This window comes from Melospiza melodia, chromosome Z (assembly GCF_035770615.1).
Source record: "Melospiza melodia melodia isolate bMelMel2 chromosome Z, bMelMel2.pri, whole genome shotgun sequence".
NCBI classification, from domain to species: domain Eukaryota; kingdom Metazoa; phylum Chordata; class Aves; order Passeriformes; family Passerellidae; genus Melospiza; species Melospiza melodia.
This window is the reverse complement of record NC_086226.1, coordinates 65,162,665-65,186,675: the sequence shown is the minus strand read 5'-3', so window position 1 is coordinate 65,186,675 and position 24,011 is coordinate 65,162,665. Positions and strand designations below refer to the sequence as shown.

Genomic DNA, 24,011 nt, shown 5'->3' with positions numbered 1-24,011 from the left:
GAAATAAGGACTTCATCTCAAAGGTAGCGGACCATGTGACCAAAGCAAACATCTAGCTGCAGCAGAGTACAGTACCTTTCACCCCAAACGTGTCATGGTTACAATACCTTCTCTTCCACTGACTAACCCAGTGCACTGTTTTCCCCTCTGGAGAGCTCCTGAACAGAAAGCACACAGATAATCTCATGATTTAGCATCTCTGGGCAGGCCCCAGCTTCTCACTGAACTTAGGAAAGGGGTTAAATTATCTCGCCTGGCATTATATTATATCAGCTCCAGCACTGTGGCTCTGTCATTGGAAAGTGTTTGTCTTCTTGCACTCCCTAGACATGTCCCTAGCATGTCCCTAGACAAACTAGAGCTAATGTTTTGTAAAGGAGCTCTTAGCACTGGGAGATGGCTGGGGAAACCTCAGCATTTTCTCAGACCAAAAGTGAGCTCTTAAATGGGAAGAGAGCAAGCCCAAGGCCTTGCATCTGGCAGGAGGTTGCCCAGCCTGCAAACTGGAAAAGAAACTCAGCACTGTGGTATAGCTCCTGCTACAGGGTGGTGTAGACATCCACCCACGGAAAATGCCTCGCCCCTTAGCTCTCACCTTCACCCTGGACGAGAAGCTCAAGCTTAGACTAAACATTAACAAAACACAACCTCCCCAGTAGTGCCTCTTACCACTCTGGCAGCATGCCAGAATAGAGCTTAGCCACAGCATATGAAGGTGCAGATCCTGCCAGCCCAACGCCAGCCAGGCCAAAAAGAAGAGGTAAAAAAGGGAAGCTTCACAGCATCTTCTTGTTGGCAGCTCAGAGACTTATTGAGCCAGCACTGGCTTTATGTGTTTGGCACCACTCCACCAATTTATCCTCTCAAACCCTATGAACTTTTGGTGGCCACAAGATCCTGCAACAAAGTGAATTTACAAGTTAATGGCACATCATAGGGAGGAGGGTGGGTGTGGAAATCAAAACTGTCCTTTTTAGGGTTGGAGCTGGTATCTTAAGGTTGAGGTTAATGCAGAGATAGAAAGCTTAATTTCACAAGTAATGTTATGCATACAGTAAAGCTCAGCAAAGACTGGTTCTGAGTAGAAAGACTCCTCTTTTACCACAGGCACCAGCAGAGGCAGAAGGAGCTGCTGGGCTGCATAACCAGGTCAAACTGTTTCCCAGCCACAACAGCTGTCAGTGGCAGCACAAATAATTCTTGAGCACTTCATGCAGAGGTAACCAAGAGGTTCAAAACACCCATGGCACTGACTGATAGTCACCACAGGTCTTGCAGGGGCCTGCGGGATTTGTGTCTGGCCCAATTGCAATTTTGTGACCTAAGTTCAGCGCTTTTCAGTACCACTGAAGTTTATGAAGCAGAAGGAAAGTAGATGAGAGCCCATGAGGACACGTGACCTTGGCTCCAAGGTGCAGGTCTTTATAGGCCTTGCAGGTATTCCAGCATTCATCACAGTTTAATAAAGAATGACCACAAGTGATTGGTTAGCAATATGACCAGAGAAGATGGTCCTCAGCCAATACATGTGGACCAAAACAAGTGCTGAGGAAGACACAAAATAAAAGAAACTTATAACAACCCTCACATGTCCTTCCCTTCTGATTTAATTTAAAAATTATTTTCAGAATTCCCCATCAGGATCAATACTTTGATCCTTATGTCTACATCAGAAGAGTTTATGTATCACATGGACCAATGTTTATTATATACTGTAGACATATGTCAGGCTGTGGTTTAGTCTAATAATACATGTTTCAAATGTCTTTATTATTAAACATAAGGCCAAGTCAGGAGGAAAGATTTTTAAGCTGTTGCAGAAAGCTCTAGGAAACAAAATTGTGAGTAAGCTTTTAATTTTCATGGTCTCGATTGAGAAGATAATATCTGTAACAACAGCAAAATTCTGTGTGCACTCGTGAACGTAAGAGTATAAATAAATTAGATTAGCAATATCTTCTGTGGAGAAAAACTTGCCTTTTAGACTTCTCTATATACAAGGCATACTTCTAGAATGAACTCATTTTTTTTGAGATACTGTAGTAGGCTTCCAGTAACATTTTCTTCTCATCCCACGCTTTTAATATGTGCAGCTCTCGGTGACCTTCAGGGGGATCTATCCACTCGTCTCAAAACTTCACTTCCACTTTGATTACTTCTCTGCTGTGTGGCTGGTGCCTCCACAGCTCTCTCCCATCTCAGTCTTCTATAATGCATTGAAACTGGCTGACTTGTCCAGTGAGGCGGACCATGTGTCTCAGGTGAATAGGTAACGCTTCCCCTAGAGTCTGTCATCTTGGCTACAGCCCGTGGGGCTGAGAATACTGTAGGCTATGAATTTCTCCCATTCCTTCCTCTACAAGCACTGACAACTTGAAGGGTTGGGTTATCAACCACCAGATATTTAAAGAAGGCATAAGCCACTTGGATTCAAGGTCAGTCTAAAACATAGAGCAGAGCCTCCTTGTAGCAGGGTCTGCTGCATGCTGTCAGTGCCAGCACTGCAGGCACACCTGGAGTGATACACCACTCAGCAGGAAAGTGGGGCAGCAGGATCTGGCATTGTGTTTAGGTAACAACGGAGTGTTCTTGGTTCATTATCTCTGGAGATTTTACTTGTAGGTAAAGATCTCATTCAAGCCTCCATCAGAAAATGTATAAAAACCCTGCTAGATCTTTTGCATCATGTCAGTTCCTGTCATGACACCACAACTGATATTTCTTCTGCACCCTCAGCTGTAATCCTGAACTGCACAGGACAGGATGGGCTAAATGGGGAGGAATAAAGAAGAGGATTAAACTCCTCAGACACCATCCAATCCATTATAAATCTGACTTCATATGGTCCCATAACTACAGCCTTGCTTATTGGGGCAGATGATCTCCTGTGACCACACTTCCCCCTCCGGTCCATTTCTTACTGACAGTTGCTACTGATGACCTTCTTCAGTATGGGAGGGAAGTGATGATAAACTCTTTTCGTTAGCTCTCTTCCTCCTCTTCACTAACAACCTCCTCCAGGTCCTGAGGTACCTGCTCTGCTCTCTCTTTCACATAGGCTGCCTTGATCTGTTGAAGTTCACACAGCTCTGCCTCCAGCTCTTCTCTGTGCATTGACCGACGGTTCCTCAGCAGTTTCATGGGGAAGGGGTTTAAGTCATTGAAGGCAATGTTCATCAGTTTCCTACGATAGAAAGGACAGCTGTGGTCAACTTATTTACTGGCTGGTAACACATGGTAGCAGATACACCAGGAGCATTCCAGGATATTAAAGAGTAGGGCCACAGACTTCAGCTCTCTGAGCTAAGTCACCAAACAGCTGAGTCTTAAAGGAATTCTTTCCCACACAAACACCAACTCAAGCAGAACTTCACATCCACGTATACCATCCCACCTTTTAAGATATCAGTGTGCAGCCATCATTTAGGAGACAATGGATCAGATGCCAATTCTGATGGCCTGTCAGGGAGGGATATTCCTGATGTAGAGCTTTTCTGATCACAGAAATCTTCATCTCAGAGACATGTTGCCATTCAAGGCCATGGGTTGTGCTGTGTTCCCAAATACCCCAACTACAGCTGAGAGAAATCCAGCAATCACTAGCACAAGTACCAGCTGCTACAAGAAGACTGACGCAGACTTTGTGGCTTGCTCTGCTGTAGCATGCCTTTGCTTGAGCCAAAAATATTTTAAATAATACAATGAAGGAAAGTCAAAAAGATCCATATGCCATAGACCTATCAATGCATTTATGTCTCTCTTAATAAACTAGTTACAACTCCTGTTAAACTGACCCAACAGGCAAGGAAGTACAAATACAGAATGGAAGCTTGTCTACAACTCAGTCCTACCTGCCGTCCGTGATCATCCTCGTGAAGAAGTGTAGGTACTGGTAGATCTCCACACTGTCATGAATTCTTAGGATTTCCTCCTCATTGTATTTAAAAATCGCAAGAGCATAGCGGAAAATGACCTGGAGGGTTAAAAGGTATTTGAGTAGATAAAGTTTTAAGTAACTTAAGGTCCAGGCCATCCTGTAGAAAGATGGTGTTTGGCACATAGCACTGCAGTACAGACTAGATCCAGGGTTACTCCTGCTCTCAATAGTATGTTCTAGGGCAGGCTAAAGGAGTACAGAGCTAATCTCAAGAGAACAACCATCTGTTAGCTAAATTGCAACCCCAGAGAATACCAGGCTCTACAAAAGTACCCCACAGGGGTTTCACAAGGGTTCTGTAGTTCTCCCTATGCACAGGGACAGTGCAGGACTCACATTTTCAGACACCATCTATCTTATGCTCCCTTTATCTGTAATACTTTAGTTGTGTCACAGAGTAGGAGACACCATGGCCTATCAGAGAGATGTTTTGCAGTACAACTATCCACTAAAAAGTACCAAGTGCACAGAATCAGAGACTAGGTCTCCCTACTAGCAGCAAGTACATAGAAAACAGGGGCTTGGAGACATCAAGGCATGCCACCAAACAGGCAGGATAGGCCAAAGCAGTTCAACCTCACATATCTGTGACATATGTGTATGCCCATCACCCTGTCACTATGCCACAGAGGTGGTACAGAGGAATGAAGGCCTAACTGAGAGCTGCACCTTAGTTCCTTCATACAAGAAGGCATCCCACACTCGCAGGAGGATGTCGCTGACCAGGCTGTCCACAAAGGCCACCAGAAACCAGTTGAAGGTGATGAGTGAGACATCAATGCGATACTGTTCAAAATGAGCCATGAGGCGAGGCAGCTTCTCGGACAGGAAGTCTTTGAAGACTCTCTGATCTACCTAAAATTGACAAAAAAGAAAACAATGAAGTCTTATTCAAGAGCAGCCTTGCTGTTAGAGGAGAGGAGTGGTGCAACAGGACAATGGCCCTTGCATGTCAGGGTCATCACTGGTGCTGCCTTATAGTGAACCACACCCTAGGAGGAGCAAAGCATCCTTTGTTTCAAACTCACTGAGCGGTGTACTTGTATGTGGCATCCAGAGCAAGGCACGGAGCTGAAACAAGGCCAAGATATAGGCAGAGAAATACACGTTCTTCTCAAGCAAAGTCATATTCCTTGCCAATCTCAAAGTCAACAAGGAAAATCTGACACAATCTTCCAGCATGGGTCTTACTGGGATTTTCTGTGATACCATGAGCATCCAATTGAATGACAGGCATTAAAACCTGCTCAGGTCTGAATGACTCTACATGGCCCAACAGACTGAATACCTTGAATACCTCTGACTTTGCAAGAGAAACCTGATTTTCTCACTTAAGCTTCTCTTTGTGGTCTGAGTACTGTCTGTGCTTTGCTTCTGGTTGCATGAGCCAGAACAGAGAAATGCAGTCAGTGAGATCCTTGATGGGGTTTGTAAAGGTTTCATGTCAGCAGAGCCATGCTTTCTGGAGGGTAAGTGCTAAAGAGCCCTCATGTTCAGGGCTTCCCTCTGCCATATCATATCAAATGCACCAGCTGTATCAGCCCACTTAGCTGTGGCACAGGGGTACAAACTATACAGGTAATAAGCTTTGTCTTCAAAAGTTGCAATTTTAAGTTTTCCAGCCAACTCACTTTATCAAGCCAACCCACAAAGCATCACCTTAGATGTTCCTCTTTACATGGGTCTTGGCTAGACTTTCAGATACCAACCATGAGGTCAAAAATTCTTTCTAAAGAAGACTTTCAGCTGACAGTGTTTTCTCACCAAATGTAGGCAAGCCTCTTCAGTCTGTCATATTTTCCCTGTCAGTCTCTACTTGTTCAGTATTGAGTGCTGTCTATTAAATCCCACAGCTAACACAGCCTCCTCTGGAGAGACATTTTGCTGTCTTCAAAGTGATATAACTTTTTCCCCAGTCTGTGAGTTGGCCTCTCCATCACCACACCACTGTCCCAGTAAATGTTAGTCAACAAATTCACTGGTATCAGTCACTCTCAACTACTGACTCTTGAAGCCTCCTCTATTGTGGGCCCACAGATAAAAACAAACCTTTTTTTCTCTGAAAGACCACACGTAATAGAGACACCAAGTAAGGTTTACCAGACCAGGCACTGATGGGTGTGGGTGGTATGGGCACACAGTTACAATTCCATTGAATTATATGAGAGTTAGCTTATCTCAGTCTGCCTGGGAAGACCAAGTATATCTGACACAAGACACACTGAAAACTTTGAAATCCAGTGACTTTGAATCAGGTGGATAAGCTATTTGCAGCACAACAGCTGATATCAAAAGGCCAGAATCTTTTCTGATGTGCAGAGAGCCCCACAGTGAGAACTAACCCTATGCTTGATCATGAACTGAGGCAAATAATGTGAATATAAAAATCTCAGCATTTTCATCCACATGTACATGGAACACCAAAGAGTGCAGCTTCAAACACTGGAGGGCTGCAAAGTGGTCCCTTCCTCATATTCAGTCTATACATACCAGAATTTGCTGCTTCTACTCTATTAAAACTTCTTTAAAATAAGTAACTGTGCAATTAATGGGGCACTTTCCTTCTGCCTTATGTGATTTCATTTTATTACCTCATTTCCTAGAGCTGGTGACTAATTTTGCTGCTCTGTGTGAATGTAACAATTTTGTACTCTCAAGTCTCCAATGTCTCTGCAATGGAAGGGATTGTAAGGTGCTATCACTATCCTGTGAGAAATCAAACACACAGCAGGTTGACTACTCACTTTTAAATCTTTACTTCACATCACTGTATGAGAGTCCAAGCAGATGTGAGGGTGCTCAGCTCACCTGTGATGTTATTAGTGTTTCACTGTAGTAATCTGCCGGCATTAGGTTCTCCACAATATAAACTAGACACCAGAAAGCACTTTCCTCATCTTCTAGGACCAAAAGAGCAACAGCTGCCAATCTGTGATGGACAAGACATGGGGAGAGTATTCAGTACTGCAGGAGGAGTTATCAACACAGGAATTGAAGAATACAAGAGGTCTTTTTGCATGTCTCCAGTTCCATCAGTATCCAAAATATCAAATGTGGCAAGAAAGCCAGACAGAGGCAAGTGATTTGTTTCTGAAGGAACCACAAGCATGTGATCTTCTTTCCCATGTGGCTCTGTCAGAACATATGGAACTGATTTGACAAAGAGAGGTTTCCCAGCTAATGGAATGTTCTGTAGATCTGCTGAAATTAGTAGTGTGCTGATTTAGGCTATTTCAATACAAGAAAGAGGTCACACAGAGGTACTTCATATTATGTGATATGCTTAATCTCTCCACACATTCTTTACAGCCCTGACTTCCTTCAGCTGTGACTTACTGCCTTTTAGACAGACTAGAAAGATGATGTCTTTTATTAAGGGCTCTCTGGAGGAAAGCTGCTATAATCTTTCTGAGGATCATCCAAACATCATTAGGAATAAATAGCTTATGCACATCTCCCTCATGTAAAAAGGTCCAACTAGAAATTCCCTTCTTACAGCTAACACCTACTGCCTTTTCTACTGGCAGCACAATTCTAGGAAATTTAGGTTCATCTTTCCTGTAGCCTTCTTTGGGAAGTGAAAGAAACTTTTATATTCTCTGAATCTTCTCTTTTCCAGACAGAACAACCATGGTTTCCTCAGTCTCTCTTTGCGTCATTTGCTGCAACTCCCTTGTATGTTAACACTTCCCAACATTTCCTCCAAATGTTCTCAGCAAAAAAGGGAATCACCAGGGTGGTGTTCTGCTTTACTACCTTACATTATTACTTAAAAATTCAGCCCCAGCCTTGTGGTGTTATTCTGGGACTACTTCACTCCTCCTCCTATAGCTGTTCTTTCCCATTCTGTAACTATAGAGATGCCATGGAAGTGCATCCTGCTGCTTTCTGGATCCCAGTTACAACACTGGATGAAAAATAAGTCACCAAATGCAGAATTCTGCAATTAAATACCTACAGCTAGGACAGAACTGTAGAGAGGCAAGAGCCTGAGGCTGCTGGAATCACAGCCTAGAGTATGTGTCCACACCTTTTCAGTGCCATCTCATGAAGAAGCAGCATACCTGTTCAGTCCCTGGCAGTATCCAATGGCAGGATTGTGCCAGGAGAATGCTAATAACACCCTCCGGAGCCTGGGGATGAGCTGGGAGGTGGGAGAGGAGAAATGCTTGTTGTTGGTCAGTGTGCGGGGCAGGTCAAGCTCAATCTGGCGGCAGGCCGGGTGCTCGGTGCTCCTGCTCTGCTCCAGCAGCCGCTGGTAGTGGCCAGGCGCTGGGCTGCAGTGCCGGCTGACCATCCACCGCCACACCCGCTGCCGGTGCTCCACTGGGATGCCGCTTCGGATCAGACTCTTCAGCTCTGCACAGGGGTTCAGCTCGCCAATGCTGTTCCATCTGTCACGGAGGGGCTTCTCCACTATTTCCTGGCTCCGCAGTTTGTTGGACTTTATCTCAAGGGCTTGAATTTTGGCCAGGAGTTTCCAGTCCTCAATTTCATAGTCAGGTACAGTCATAAACCCATACTCATCATACTCACTGGAGGGACACAAGGCAGTGTTTAGTTCAAATGACAGTGCTGGTACCTGTGTCAAGGACACTTACATTCCAGATACAGCCTGCTGCCAGGCTCACGTCACCCATACCGGAGCACAAGTACTTGTGGGCGGGCATACCCTACCCCCCTGCCTTTCCAGGCTGCACTGAGATCTCAGAAATGCTCCTTAGGCCTCAACTTCACTTGGTTGTGCTGTCATTTATTATTGGGTTTTTCTGATACCCTTGCTAGGGATTTTTTTAAAGTGATCTCCAACACTCATTTGTAACAGTACTTCTTCACTTCTCTGCATGTGACTGCCTACCTCAGAGCCTTAAAGACAAATGAGAACCTGCAGCACTGGCATACACACACCAACTCAAGTGTAACTTTGCTCTGAGCTGCAGACCAACCTCATCAGACCCCTCATCAGCCCCTAAAGAAATACTGAGCTCACCCTGTATACCTTCTCCCTACCCTGTCCCAGTGCAGAGACAGTTCTGTAGGAGAAGACTGGAAAGGCTTTGGGGCATGAGATCAAAGTACAGAGATCCACAGTTCCTTCTGGTGTCTCCTTGTACAAAATGAAAATCTCTTACTGATCAGAGCACGCCAAGACTACAGATAGTACAGCTTGTCAAGGTTTGTGCACCATCTGTCCACAAGGTGGGAAACTTATAAGGTATCATCATATTCTTGATAAAGAGACATAGGGGGGTCTCCTCTTGTGGATACCAGCCCGGTCAGGGAGAGAGAAACAGCAATTGTTTCTCACAGTGGTTTGTGAGAATTTTAAGGAATTGTAGGAATGTGGTAACTTGTTAGTATAAACAATCTGCAGGTGGTGTTTTTTCCACTTTGCTTTCCTATTCTTCTCAAGAATGATGTGTAACTAGCCAATCAAGTAGAATATATTGTATCGGTCTATATAAACTGAAAAATCCTTTGTAATAAAGCTTCTTTTTCTCCTTTTGCAATTGGGTTTCTCATCTGTTCTTGTGTCATTCTCAGCTCAAGGGTGGCATAATCTTCAAAGCTACATGGAGAACCTGTGAGACTGACCAAATAGATAAAACGGGAACTGCTACAGAACAGGGGCCCCCACTGTGCAGGAAGGCATAGACACAAATGTAGGCCCTGCTACAGGATGTTGTTAGATGTATCTTGCCTGCACACTTCCCTTTGCAGACAGGCTTCTACAAAGCTGTGAATATCCCCATGCTCTCAACTCCTACCTTACAGGGTTCAAGTTAAAACCTTCTTCTGCTTCTTCCTTCACATCCCACTGGAGAGCTTCCTGGATGAGGTTCTTCACCAATTCAGCGTGCGAGCTGGGCAGGCCAGGCACAGCCTCCTGCAGCTTTCTCAAGACTGTCAAGTATTTGCTCTCCATCTGGCAGTTTCTTGCTTGCAGGCAGGCACACTGTTGGAGAAACAACAAGGAAAGAGCTCGCTCAGTGGTAGTCCTTCCTGTGTTGCCACTGCTCTCTGCTGGGCTGGTCTGCACATAAAGTAAAGACTTCTGCAGAGCAAAGCCCCAGGAAACACATTTAGTAGTTTTCCACAATCAGTGGAATTGCAGCCGTGAATGAATCACCACGGTCTATGAACAAGCACAAGCTGCAGTAGCTAGCATGCAACAGAAATTGCTTGAGTGGGAGACCTACTACATCATCACCTACTTTAACTACTGCATTGCGTCAGTAGATGGCCACACCCCACCAGCTCAACTGAGGACACAGTCAAAGAGCCAGCTCTGCATCTGAGTTCTCTGCTGTCTTTTCCCCTCATCCTCAGACAAGTTCTCTACACCACATTGAGCTGTGTCCTGATAAAACATATCACTCCAGAGACTGAGCTGTAAGTACAGCATTTTCAAGATACACGGTAGCATCACAGACTAGGTGACCACATGCCCCTCAGCATCCCCAGTCCCATGGCACTGGTACACATCATTTCTCATGCACAGGAAACCCAACTGAGATCAAACAGCAGGACAGTACCTGTCACCACCTTAGTCCTGCTCACAGAAAGCAAAAAAATAACTAAGGATTATTAATGCACTCTGCAAGTGGGGAACTGAGGCCACATAGGTGACAAGACTCACCCAGTGTCTCACAGGAAGCTCAGTGAAGACTCCTGTTCAGTGGGATGCAAAAGTTGAAAACAAGAACAAAACAGAGAGAATTACGTTGCATATAGAGGGGACAGAAAGCAGCATGGTTTCTTTCATACTACCACTTTAGTCAGTATTTTACCTCACAGAGCATCCTAGGCTCATGTGATAACTTCCTTTTTGAAGGTTATGGCAGTGTCAGGATGAAAGGGCAGCAAGTTAGGAGGAAGGCAGGGTTTCAAAGAACTAGAAAGCAAACAGACCTAAGAATGGCAATAACTCCAGAAGCAGGTTTTTGCCCTGTCCCAGAAGTCATGACTGTGAGAACATACCTGTAATGGCACACTCTCCCATCACGTGGCCCTAAGGCCATATTATGATCTCAGAAATGCTTGTTAGGCCTCAGTCTTGATGAACAGCACCTGGGCTAAGCTCTTGTGCTTCTCAGAAATATTGTCTGCTCCCAGGAATTGGTGCTAATGAGCTTTGGTTTTTAACAAACACCACTGGAAACTTATCTTTCTTGCAAACTCAAGTGGAGGAACATTTTTGTCATCAAATTTTCAAAAGTTACCAATTGCAGCCAGGATAGTAAATTACTATGACCAAAGGCAATTCTCTTATGAACGTATAAACAGTGGTCTCAAGTGAGACCCTCTGAGCTCTTCTGGACCACAGTGTGCTGTGATCACCAACCTCCCTCTGAGTCTCTGAGTGGGGCCTCTCAGAGCCAGAGAATTCTCAGGTTTGCTGTGGAGCACCAGTGCCAAACAATGATGACAAAGCCTGGGCCCATGCCCCCACTTGTCCCTTTGGCCTGCTGAGAAGATGCAGACATTTGGCATGAGCACTTCACTGAGCTCGAGGGAGAATTTTCACAGGTGCCTTGTACGTACTCTAGGTCTGTGTGAATACGTTTCAGAAAATGTACCTAGAATCTTAGATTCTCAAGTATTTTAGGTTAGTAAGTTAGGCCTATAAATGAGCTACTGTTGTGATTGCAGTAAATTCCATACAATCTTTTGTAAATTGTTTAAATTCAGCCATTGTTTAAGTGTGGTTAACTTTAAGTGCGTTAAAATCTTTAGGCCCAAACTATTGTTCAAGTCCAGAGCTAAGTTTTGCACAGGAGCCCACACGGAACCTTGTGGCTCAGTGGGAGGGCCACCCTTATTCCTTTTATGCTAAAGCTTTCCCATCCTTACCCGTTTCCATCCCCAGCTTCCACATAGATTTTTAACTGATTTTTAGGTTAGTACTATTTTATCTTTCTGTGCTTTAACCATCTAGTAAGTAGTAGAGTGAATCTTGGCAATGAGCTTTGCCATGCTTTCACTTCAATATTGAACCTGCTATGCCTAACCTTTACCAGTGATTCTTTAAGCAATCTAAGACACTCATTCACAACAATACCTTAAAACCCAGGGAAGTAAATCCTAGGCAAACCCACAAAACAAATGCTGGCACACAGCCCCAGCCTTGAGAGTCATTCAGAACCAGAAAATAGGATTAGACAAGTCTGAGAGTAACCAGATTTTTCACACTTATAAAGCTAGAAATAAAAATACAACTTAGGAAAACATAAGAACTCTGGTTTAACTGCAGGACTTCACCATGCTGCCACCTCGTAATGTCAAGTCCAGCAAAGAAACCAAGACTAGATGGAGTCAGGACTCGATCTGTCAGCTCTCAGGAATTTTTTCTGATTGCCTACACAGGGTTGCTTTTTTATTTGTATAGCTGAAATGCAGAAATTTGGGTTAAGCTTCAGCACCTTTAAGACTAATCTTCACAGGTATTTTACTTCTGTTGAAGAATTAAAATTATCATGTCTAATTTGGGAACAATACAAAGCAGTAAAGAGGTCACACTAAAAAAATAACACAAGAAAGCTTATTCCTTGTGGATCAAAATCTATTCTGGTGCGATGGAAGAGAAACTTTGAAAATAAATTAGTAACAGCTCACATCAAGGAAAAAGGTCACTTGGCCTTACCTTCATCAGGAGAGCTTTTTCATTTTCAGCAACACTTGTCCAGAGTCGAGTAACCTGGTGGATCTCAGAATTGAGAAACTGGTTCTGGGTTTTGTATGCATCAATATCATCCTGTCATGAAGCAAAACAGTGACACAAGGAGAGATCTTGAGGGACTTAAAATCCTTCACATTTCAGGGACATCAGATTAAGTTAATGACAATAAAATATCTCAAAAATTCTGTGTTCTGAGGAGTAGACAGGAGTCCCTAGTACAAATATTACCTACAAAGGAAATCAAGGCACAATACTGTCTTGCATCAACAAGACACCTGAAAATGCTAAATGTATATACATACTTAAAAACACTGGAGAGCTGCAGACCATATAAAGCCAGGGATTCACTTCAGATTAAGAATATATGTGTTTTGTTTGATTGATTGGTTTAATTTTGGTTGGTATCTTTTTTTTTTTTTTTTAATATGAAACAAATCTCAGACCCATGCCTGGCAGGAAAAATGAACACTCTCCACAGAAAGTGGCTCTTTTGGCAATTCTCAACCTCACACTAACCTATAATTACAGCTGTGCACATACAACAGCCTGCATCTGAAAGAACCAAGATGTACTGGGAAACTGCAAGACAGAAACATAGAACAACAAATTAAGTGAAGGCAGCAAGTCAGGCTGCAGCTGTGAAACAAAAGAAAGAAAATAAAGTGACAGACACTGAATGATAACAGAAAGTTAAACAAAACAGGCTCTAGGCTGAATCTGAAACTGACCCAGATGCTTTTTAGGACCGTATTGGCACCAGGTGAGCCTCTTCCAGCCTTCCTCTCATTTGGAGAGGGATGGAGCAACCAGCAGAAGTATATTCTGTGCTTACGGCAATGAACATCCCCCACTGAACCTGACGGCATAAAAATGGACCCAAAAGACCTGTGCCATCTCACTCACCTTCAGATGCTCAATCTCCTCCTGCTGCTTATACAATGTCTCTACAGTGATAGTGTTGGCTTCTTGCAGGGGGTCAGAGAGCTCTCGGGCCATCTGTTCTGTCAAGGTCATGATGACTTCTTGTTTGGCATGGTTTTTCTCCATCAGAAGCTGCACGTGTTCCTTGAGCTCCTGGATATGGCTGTCTCTCAAAGTCAGTATCTGCTCCAGTTCCTTCTTTTCTTGTTCAAGAGCTTCCAGTCGACTGGTCAGATCTGCAATTTGTCTCACTTTGTGGCGCACCAGCTCCAGCCTGTCCTTGTCTTCTGTTGCAGTGAGATACATGTTAGATACTCGCTTCTCCTGCTGGGCTGCCTCCAGAGCTTTGTGGAGAAGTTTGACTAGTTCCTGGAAAGGGAATGCAAAACCATTACATCACTGTGCTGTCCAGGGCAATGGCATTATGGACAGCACAGACCCAACAGTGAAATATCTTGAAATTGCCTCCTTTCAGAAGGAAAAAAAAAAAAGCAGAAATCTTGAATCCACAGTGACACCACTGTGAGATGTTCTGCTCCCAGAGCTGGGCCTGTGTCCTAGGTTGACTATATGATGCTTTTATCCCCAATCATCTGCTCTGTTTATGCTGAATAATAATTTTTTATTACCTTTAAGACTTGTTCCAGAGAGTGAAATGGGGAGAGAAGAAGTGTAGATTTTGTTTTCAGACACTGCACTCGCCCCTCCACTGGACTGTTGTTGTCTGCGGATGGACAGACAGCGGGACAGAGCTCTCCTTTGTTTTAGTTAGTTTTAGCTAGCTGAGGCAAAGAAGTTCCCTGGACTGTGGGGTTTCTTCCCTTTTCTTTGGAGCTGTTTAAACCTGCTCTGGACTGGACACCCAGCAGAGCATCAGCAGCTGCACCTGGGGCCCACCGGGCCAGGCCTGGCCTGCGACATTTCCAGCGCCCGAGGGACTGACCAGAGACTGAGTGAGCTGAGCTGCAACCCAGGGAAGGACTTTCTCAGTTTGTCATCTCTTTTGGAGCAGTAAGGGGTTTTATTTTTTAATATTGTTTTGGTTTTATTGTTCAATAAACAGGTTTTTTCCACTTTTCTCCAAGGAGGTATTTTCTCCTGGACCAGTTGGGGTGGGAGGGGCTGATTGAATCTGCTTTCCTAGAGGAGCCCTTTGGGAGTTCTCTCCCAAATTTGCCCTGAACCAGGACAGCCTGAAAGGTCTCTGCAGCAGTTCACAGATAACTTGATGTGGATTGGCTGTCTGAATTCTGGCTTTCCTACAGTCATTCTTGGGAGCCCCAACAGAGAACATGGAGATCTGGTCAGCAGTGTGGTAAAATGGGAGGGAAATAATGCAGTCTGCAACTACCTGTGCTACCAGAATGAAACTGCAGTATCCATTTTAACCTTCCTTCTGACAGAGTCCTCCCTCACTCTATCCTGCATGAAGGCAGGAAACCTTGCCCCACAACACGTTGCTGATTCAGGCTCTGCCATCTCAGACACTTAAGAAAGCAAATCAAGGATGCAACTGACTGCCCAACATGGAACTTGGCTCTCCTGCCTCTTTGGCTGGAAGAGCTACCAGCATCATTAGCAGAGAACCTGGCATTGCTCCATGCTTTGAAGAACAGTTTCATTCATGAGAGACAGCCCTTACAGTGACCCATGGCCTGATTTCTTATAGTTAAATCACACTTTAAAGGTGGGTCACTGTTCAAAAGAATGATCTGGGGTTAACATCATGACTCCACCTGGCAGTTCTCACCAGTGTCACAGTACCCATTCAGGACTGAACTTATCAAGCAACAGAGATGCAGAAGAAAGATAACAGCGGAGTACACTTGAATTTGTTTTACCTCGCTCTTACACCTACTGCACTTCCTAGAAAGAACTGAAGGTCTTCTTTTGCGCTGGGCACACTTAGGCACACACAAGGTGGTAACACCAGGAGCTTCAACTGGTCTCCAGTTACTGCCTGATGAGCACTTCTCAGTGCTTCTATCACACCAATGTGTAAGGGAGTCCCTGAGCCCAGCCTCAGGGCCCTGACCCTTAGAAATAGCCTCTTTACCACACTCACCTTCTGTGACTTGACTTCCTCTGTGAGCGTCAGAATCTGTTGCTGAAGGACACCCACTTTATCCACTGAGTTCTTCTCCCTCAACAATTCTTCAGAGCCTGGGAAGCCACTGTTCATCCACCTGGCCTTCCTAATCCAGTTCAGCCTGGGCCCCATCCTCCCATCTTCCAGGGTCCCTTCTTTAACTGAGGGGAGATACATTTAATTTAGACAGAATTGCTCCTCTACTATGGACTCCCATAGTAGAAGTCTTGCTGTGGGGACTCAACAGTACAGGACATGGAAAATTGACCCACAGGATTGGATCCAAACCTGTAGGGATTAGACACTGATATGCCCACAATAAACAAAGTTGTGATGGTTTATGGTACCTGTTAACCCACCTTGCACCCTGCAAATGAATCTGGCCCACAGGAAATGGAAGTTACCACCATGGAAAGGTATGCATCCAGTAGAGCTGCCACGCTTAGCTTGTGGCTGTGCAGCAATTATACTTCTACCTCGAAGAAATAAATCTGGTGGATTTTATTTGTTTGGGGTTGATTTGGTGGGGTTTTTTGGGGTTTTTTTTGGCTTCTGCAGAAATTCCAGAGGTAGGAGATAGATGGAACCTGAAGCAGAGCCAAAAGAGTCAGTCTTGTGGCAACAACACAGGAAGAGACTTGAGACAATGTAACCGAGGTTTCATATCCCTTGAAAACTTGTTACCATCTCACTTGCATTCCTGCTAGAAGGCATCCCAGTCAGCTGACACAGCTCAGTAACAATCACCTGCGCCTTCTGCCTCTTGCTCCTCATCCACATTCTCAGGATGCTCTTGGAATTCATCAAAGCTAAAGACATTCCCATTGCTCCCCCAGAGCTGCTTGGAGCCACAAATATTGTAGACAGTGTTTCTGAAACAAGAAGAGATCAAGACAGCCTAGTGAACAGAAGTCATGATCACTGAAGCCAGCCAGTGCATATTCAAATTATTCAATTCCTTATCTTCTCTTACTTCTCGCCTCTCCTCCCAAAACTTATCTCCTTTATGTGCTGAGAAAATTAACTCTTTATAGAATTGGTGGATTTGAGGAGAGCAAGGTTGTAACCAGTGTAAACCAGGAAAATGCCACAGAATCAGTACAGCACAGCAACATCAAATCAGATAATCTTTCCCCATGCACTTGAGCCCTATACATCAGACCAAAGAGAGGATCAAAGGCAACAGTAAACCAACCACATCCTTCCCTCTCCCCTTCACTTCCTTCATCCATCCCTATCCTTAGTTCACTGCAGAAATCCCCAGGTACCAAGAAAGGCTGCCAAGAGAAGATCAGTTACCTACAACACAGCCAGAACTGGGACAAATTATCACATTTGGAGTAGCCACAGGTCCTGTGCTCTGAACATTTAATAAATAACCTTGCCAAAGGTTATTTACAAAGTCATAAACTAAAATGTAGGAAAGAGTTTCAGGAACAAAAAACTGCAGTCACACCCAGGAACAGTTTGTTACAACTGCTGCTATCAGATATTGCCAGAAGCACTAAGACATGACTTGATAGAATCATGGGGAACTACAAAGGTACAAGTAGTTTGTGTACAACCTGTACCAGAAAACATGCATACAAGTCTTTTTCTTCTCCTCATGCGCTGTCCTTCAGCTAAAACAGAAAACAAGTCCCTTGTTTTGAGATCTATAAAAGACTCAGTCTTTGCTGCTTTCCTAACTCTAAATGAAGCTGCCATTTAGATAATATTATCCTTTTGCCTTGCTACTGTAAGGCTCCAGAGCAGAAGAACAGACATTGCTGACCTTGGAGAACATACTGGTGTGTAAGACTAGCAGACCTTCAGTCCCTGTAGTCTGCAGTTACTACTCATCCAATGCAATTTTCCTACTTTTCCCTATCTAATGCTGCACTATTTTCTCCATGAGTCTATAGCAGCTCAGGGATCCAGGTGTGCTATGCTCATGAAGACCCAGCCTGATAGTGATAGAGCCTGGAGAAATGTTTACTGAACAAGGGGAGCAATACAACTTGAAGCTGGAAAGAGACAATTGTTACCTAAGCACATGCTTGAGTAAAAGTACCACACGGGAGCAGGGGCCAAGGATATGTTTGTGTTATTTTTAATCAATGCGAGTAGGAAAGAATGCATAGCCTGAAAAATAGAACAGCTGACCTTGAGGAACTACAAATGTACAAGTAGTTTGTGTAAAACCTATACCAGAAAGTATGCATACAGGTTTTTTCCTTCTCGTCCTGTGCTGTCCTTCAGCTAAAACAAGTCTCTTGAGATCTATAAAAGACTCAGTGTCTGCTGTTTTCCTGACTGTAGATGAAGCTGCTAACATGAAACACTGGTCTCATGGAGGATCTTTCTTCATATAAGCATCAGATTGTAGCTGCAGCAGTGGTGGTAAAAAAACTACAGGCAACTTCCACACCAACAATATTTGGCAGGTGCCTGGCTGCCTACTACACCTACGGCCACTGACTCATTTTTTATTATGTGAAAATTAGTGACTAGGAAACACTTAAAGAGATACTGATGAAGTTGCCTTTGTGAAACTGTAACTGCCCCAGACTAGGAACTTTTAACCTGATGGGGCTATCCATTGCAACAGAAGCAGGCAGTAGGAATACTAAGACCCTTGAAACTCAGCAAGCAAGAGCAAGTTGTGCAGTCAGGCCACATTACAGGCTCAAGCGCCTTTTCCCTGGAGTTCCTGCTTTGGAGAATACACTACATTCAAGGTCCTTTGAAACTTCTGGAAAGAGCTAATGAGCTTCTATGTACCTACTGAGTACAGCTGAAGCTGATCATGCGCTCTTCCAAGATCGCTGTGCAGGTGTGTCATACTAGGCATGAAAAGCACTGACTACATTGAAGAAAACTTAGTCAAGTCCTAGGTCTGCTACCAGGATCTTTGCTAAGAGAACTAGATTATGTGAAATGCATCAGAACAGGGGGATGTGAAAGACCCACCTGCAGGAAGTTTACTTTGGCCTGGACTAGCCTCTGAAAAGGTGCTTCACAGTTCTCCCACCTAGTCAAGAGTCCCATTTCACACAATACATGACAGGCAAAGAAGGCACACAGTGGCCGGCCAGCATGTCAACTGCACTGCAGTTCTCTTCATGCACTTACTGTATCTCTGTCCAAGGGTGCTTAAGGGAGATGTTCTGCAAAGCAGTAGATGTTTGGGGTGCAGGCAAAGATGCTGCCTTTAAACCCACTGCTTCTGTTGGTGTTTTCACAAGAGGCAGAAAGTCTTCATTGTCAACTACATCTACAAATGTAAAAACAAAACAGGACAAAAAAGCAAATAAGCAAGACAGAATTCCATTGGACTTTGGGTCCTTCATGTAACCTGACAGCCACAACAGCTTATACATCAGATACACATTACATGTTCAAGTGGTCAAGGACAGTGGGGTAGGCTTCCTTAATTTTGGGTTAAATTACATAAGTTTCCATGTACAAACAGAATGATCTACTCAAGGACAATCAAGTGATTTCAACCATATATATGAGCATGACTAACATTAAACTATCAAACTTTAATGGGCCAAAGGTATAAGGAAGGAGAATTTTGCTGTTCTCTTCCCACATGCCAAACCACATTTGATAGTTTTAATGTGCAGATAACACTCTGCAAGAACAGTTTGTTACCAAATTTTTGCCTGCTGTAGCAAGATGCCAGAACCTTTCAGAGCAGACACTAACTAGGGAGGGGATTATTTGTTTCAAACAAAATGTGCATCTAGTCATTACTGAACAGGTGGATACCCTGATTATGCCCTCCCCTGATCCACTGACCTGTCTACTACCATTTCTAGGAATGGGCATCTTCAGCCCACTGCTGGAAAAAACCTTCCTTGCTTGAAATTTCAGAGGCCTTACAGGAGTGATACATTAAATATGTACATTTCACACGTGTGAGGAAAATCAAGATGATCACAAGACACCTGAAAATCCCCAAACATATGCTGTGGATTAGGAGGCAGCTTTCTCACTTTTATACATAATAAGGCAGAAGTGTCAAACATTGGCCAAGTACTGATAGCTGGCACCTGCATTTAAAAGCCTGACCAAAACTTCTACCATTTCCAGATGAGGAACACCATTCATCACCAGGGGGCTGAAAGCAAAAGAAAGGCTAACATGTGCAACACCTACTTGTTCTTCCAGCCAGAGGTTCATTCACAAGCTGGGAGCTGCCCACAGGAAATCTGCTCTGAGTGTTGCAAAATTCCCAACGTCTCATTTGCAGCTGCTGCAGCCAGTACATCATTGCTTGTTTGCTGATTGCCTAACAAAACAGGAAAGGGAGGGTAATCATCTCATCAACACAAGACACAGCCTGAGGAGATGACCACCACTTTCCTGCACAAGTCAGCAGGAAAAAAGGTCAGCTGTATCAAGCCTATCCGTAGCTGTATCTGCTGTATCTGTATCCTCTGGTCCTAACACTGATTTGGGAGGACAGAGGTAATTTTTAGTATGGCCTTAAGGGGTAGAATCTCAGTGGACCACTGACCTAATTTTAAATGTGGTTTGGTTTATTATGGTCAAAGACTAAGCAGAAATTTCTCAACTGTTTTAGACAGGAAGCTTCCCCACAGCTTTTTAACAATTACTTACACAGAAATAAAAGTCTAGCAAAGAATCCTCCTGGAACAACTATTTTAGACAGAAGAGTCTCTGTTCTGTAAATGACATATGGACTGCAGGACTCCTCAATTAGTTTAATTTGGCACACAGTTCCGCTTTTATTCCTACTATTAAACAACAGCCATGTCACAGGTAAGGCGTCCCAGACTTGCCAAAACAACGCAAGTAATTGAGGTCCAAGTGGTAGCAATCTAAGCTACAAGGACTCAAATTAAACTCAAGCTAAAAGATACCTGAGCTACAAATATGTCTATACTGACTGAGAACTTTTCATTACCTTCAAAGTAAAAGCTCTGCTTGGTGTTCTGATCTCAAAAACTCCTTCCCCATTCTCCATTTTGCAGTCAAAGCTGGCACTGGAGAGATCAATAGACCCCAAAGGATTAATGTCCTGGGCAGTTCTGTAGTACAGTAAGCGACATTTGTTTTCATCGTAAAAGAACCAGCGAGACTTCCAGGTCTTGATTGGCCCCTTGATGCCCAACTTGTTTAAATAACCACAGAGTTTTTTTCTGGATGTTTCTGTGCTGGTTTTCACCGGTACATTTTCCAGTTCTCTGGGAGAAGGAAGACTGTCTTTCTCTCTTGCTGAGGTTCCATTGCTGCTGTTAGTGTCTGGATCTGACTCCACTAAACTGCCTGGAGCAGCAAGCATACATGTTCCGCTTTCTGGTCCTTTCTTCATCCCTTTAAGGAAATAGATTGAAACAGGATACTCTCTAGGTAAATAAGCCAATCCCAATTATATCATCACTGTTACAGAACCTGCAGACAACAAAAAAAGGAAGGAATAAGTTCAGGCCTGCCACACGACAAAAAAACACTTCCTAGCTTTCAAACTACCCAGCCAAGGTCTCCAACTCTACTTTTGGTCATTGCTGCCTGCCCTCCTCTGCTCCAATGACCTCTAATAACTGTTTTCTCCCTTTTTCGTTCCTAAATTAAGCTGGACTAGCAGTCAAGAAAGAGTACTTTAATCTCTTGTGAGAAAAATAAGTACAGCCTAAGGGCATACCAAATCCATAGCAATAACCAGGGCATTCAGTACTTAATATTAAGGAACAGCTGAAGAAAACATGGCAAGATAACAAGATCTGCAGGTAGGCACATAGTCAGGTCAAGGAATTGCAGGTAAGTGTGTCCTGGTATTTTCACTGAATGTTCAACTAATATTTAAACCATGGCATCTGGAGAAAAATACAGCATTATGCAGCATCTTTATGAATAATTCGTGTCAGCTGACTATAGTTGTTAAAATGCCTGCATGTTACGTGTTAGTTCTTCATCCAGTAGAACGGATTCATGTGATGAATTATGCACCAGAGAAAGTAATTCTGTGGCATTGCAAAAGAGACTTGGTTGCCTTAGTGACCAAAGTAACCACCTGGGTCCCAGAAGTGTAAAAGAAAAAGATAAAATTCAGGCTGGAGGAGATCTTTGTAAATCTCAAGTTCAACTTATCTCTCAGACATAAAAGCTGTAGCTAGCTACACAGGCCCCCATTCAGGTAAATTTTTCCTTATGCAAGGATGGCAATTTTGCCATGTCTCCAAGCACTTTTTCAAGTGCTTAACCACATGACAGATGTGATTTTTTGCTCAGAGTGGCAGATACCCACAGCTCCTGTATAAACAAAGCTAACAACACTCTGGCAAAGTATCTATAAATAATTTCTTGCATTTTTTGAAACTTCAGTTCCAGACACTAACATAGCTGAAGCAAATATGCCAGCAAATAAATTGCTGCAGTGTTAAGAGCTGAAGCAAATATGCCAGCAAATAAATTGCTGCAGTGTTAAGTTAGTGTGAATCCAACTGCAGACACAAAACTATTCAACCCAACATCCAGCTGTATGGCAACATGTCAGTGAGATAATACAATGGAGCACACTGAGATGTTTCCCAAGCTGATCTTTTTCCTCTGCTCTTAGGAACAACTTGTCCTCATGACTGAAAGAAGGTTTATGCATCCTAGCACTGGCTAAGCCCCAACATGTTTATTGCTGCCCCCTCCTGTTCCCACATTAGCTTTACAGACACCTATCAATAATGTTCACTCTTTGTGAAAAGCTACTTAAATTCTTTTAGTTCACTCCCATACCCTGTGGATCAGGGTTGTGAACACAACCTGTGTTCACAAACACCAACAACAACCACTCCTTCAGAAGATGTTGCCTCAACTACACCTCTGAAACACACAAAAAAACTTCATTTCCAAGCTAGTTTTGCTTGTCATAAACGAAATATCATCAGTAGGAATGAACACTTTCAACTTTCCCAAATAGACGCTGAGGCTTTTATGTCAGCACCAGTGTAAGTATCTTCTCTATGCCCTGCAGATTCCATCACGCTTCTACTTCTTGCCAGCACGATGGTCCATGGGTCCACACCATGAACAGGACCAAGCAAGCACTTTATGTAATTTAATTTAGGTTATTTAGTAAGCATTAGGTTCAAGAAACAAGTTAAAAGGAATCATGTCAGAGCTGCATTCAAAGATCTCTAGATAAGACCTCACCTCCTTAAGGGAAGTAATGAGGAGCTCCTGGAAGTCACCGTCTTCTGGCACAGAGCTATCGCTGCAAGCACAACCAAGCAGGTACCCACAGCCTCCAACAAATCCAACAGCGACAGAAAAGCAGCGTTTGTCTCAGGTTTTCTTCGGTCCAGTTAAGATATATTTAGCCGAAAGCTGTCCCGACACTGACTCACCAATGAAAACGGATCAGGGTGGACCCTACAAAAACCTTTCCGGAGCTGCGACCAGCGCAAGGCAGCCCCCACGGCCCCTCCCCGCGCCTCCCGCAGCGCCGCAGAGGCGCCTCCCAGCCCAGCTGCGCCGCGCGGGGCACCAGCGCCGGCGGCCGGAGCCTGGCACGGGGCTGGCCTGAGCCTGGCGCCGCTCGTACCAGCGCCCGGCTGCGGCGGGGGGGCATCCGAGCCGCTCGCCGAGAGGGGATTTTGCGGGGGGGGGGGGGGAATGGCGGTGCGGCAGCCCCGCCGGGAACAGCCCCGCCGGGAACAGCCCCGCCGGGAACAGCCCCGCCGGGAACAGCCCCGCCGGGAACAGCCCCGCCGGGAACAGCCCCGCCGGGAACAGCCCCGCCGGGAATACCTGCGGTGGCCGCCGCCCCGCGCTTCCTGCCGGGCCGGTCGGCGGCGGTGCCGGCGGGGCGGGGCCCCGGGACAGCGGCGGGGACGCGGCGGCGGAGCGGGAGAGCAGCGGGGCGGGGGACGTCAGCTGCAGCCGCGGGAAAAATATCAACAACAACAACAACAATATAGGGCGTTTCAGACGGGTTTCGGGAAGAAAGTGATTCACCAGGGTGATGAGACACACGGAAGGCAAGCAAGCAGAGAGGGACAGCTCGTGGGCTAGACGGAACCAGCAAGTGCCATCTGCCATGGGACACTTCTCTCCAGAGCTGCAACTCCACCGGGTGGTGGATGTAGAGCCTGCGAGAGGCACGGCTGTGCAGTCAGCTAGGGCAACTCAGCTCAGTGAAGCACATTTCACTGGGTAAAAACAGTGGTAAATTGGTGAGTTGGGACACTGGAGGCTGATAGGATCAAGCTGCACCAAAGGAAAAAGCCTCTGGAAAAGATACTGCAAGGAACAGGGGTGTCAGACCACCCTAATGAAGCAGTGTATGTCCTGGGGGCACAGGGGACAAGACATGCAGCACAGGCAGGTTCACATGCTCTCTGACAACTGCCTTTCCTCCTACCAGTGCAGCCTGGCAC

At 44.7% G+C, this 24,011-nt stretch overlaps 1 protein-coding gene across 4 annotated transcripts; it reads right to left on the bottom strand.

Annotated features, from left to right (window-relative positions):
- Positions 1 to 1,440: 1,440 nt before the first annotated feature.
- On the bottom strand, positions 1,441 to 23,061 carry TBC1D2 (TBC1 domain family member 2). Of its 4 annotated transcripts, none has more exons than XM_063180429.1 (14): positions 22,786 to 23,061; positions 20,546 to 21,033; positions 19,774 to 19,906; positions 18,742 to 18,883; positions 16,375 to 16,499; positions 15,604 to 15,788; positions 13,521 to 13,907; positions 12,582 to 12,692; positions 9,706 to 9,893; positions 8,002 to 8,472; positions 6,746 to 6,866; positions 4,607 to 4,792; positions 3,852 to 3,973; positions 1,441 to 3,184 (listed from the first exon to the last, which is right to left on the bottom strand). In XM_063180429.1, the coding sequence occupies exons 2-14, from the start codon at positions 20,951 to 20,953 to the stop codon at positions 2,983 to 2,985; spliced, it is 2,781 nt and encodes a 926-aa protein (XP_063036499.1). In that variant the 5' UTR covers positions 20,954 to 21,033; positions 22,786 to 23,061; the 3' UTR covers positions 1,441 to 2,982. The 4 variants fall into 4 exon arrangements, with proteins under 4 accessions (XP_063036499.1, XP_063036500.1, XP_063036501.1 ...); XM_063180430.1 differs by having other exon boundaries at positions 20,546 to 20,955; XM_063180431.1 differs by having other exon boundaries at positions 22,980 to 23,049.
- Positions 23,062 to 24,011: the final 950 nt, after the last annotated feature.

Coding starts and splice junctions, on each gene's coding strand:
- TBC1D2 (XM_063180429.1), bottom strand. CDS start 20,953: ATGAAGAAAGGACCAGAAAGCGGAACATGTATGCTTGCTGCTCCAGGC. Junction 16,500..18,741: donor CACCCTTGGACAGAGATACA/GTAAGTGCATGA, acceptor TTCTTGTTTCAG/AAACACTGTCTACAATATTT. Junction 8,473..9,705: donor TTTAACTTGAACCCTGTAAG/GTAGGAGTTGAG, acceptor GTGTCCCTCCAG/TGAGTATGATGAGTATGGGT.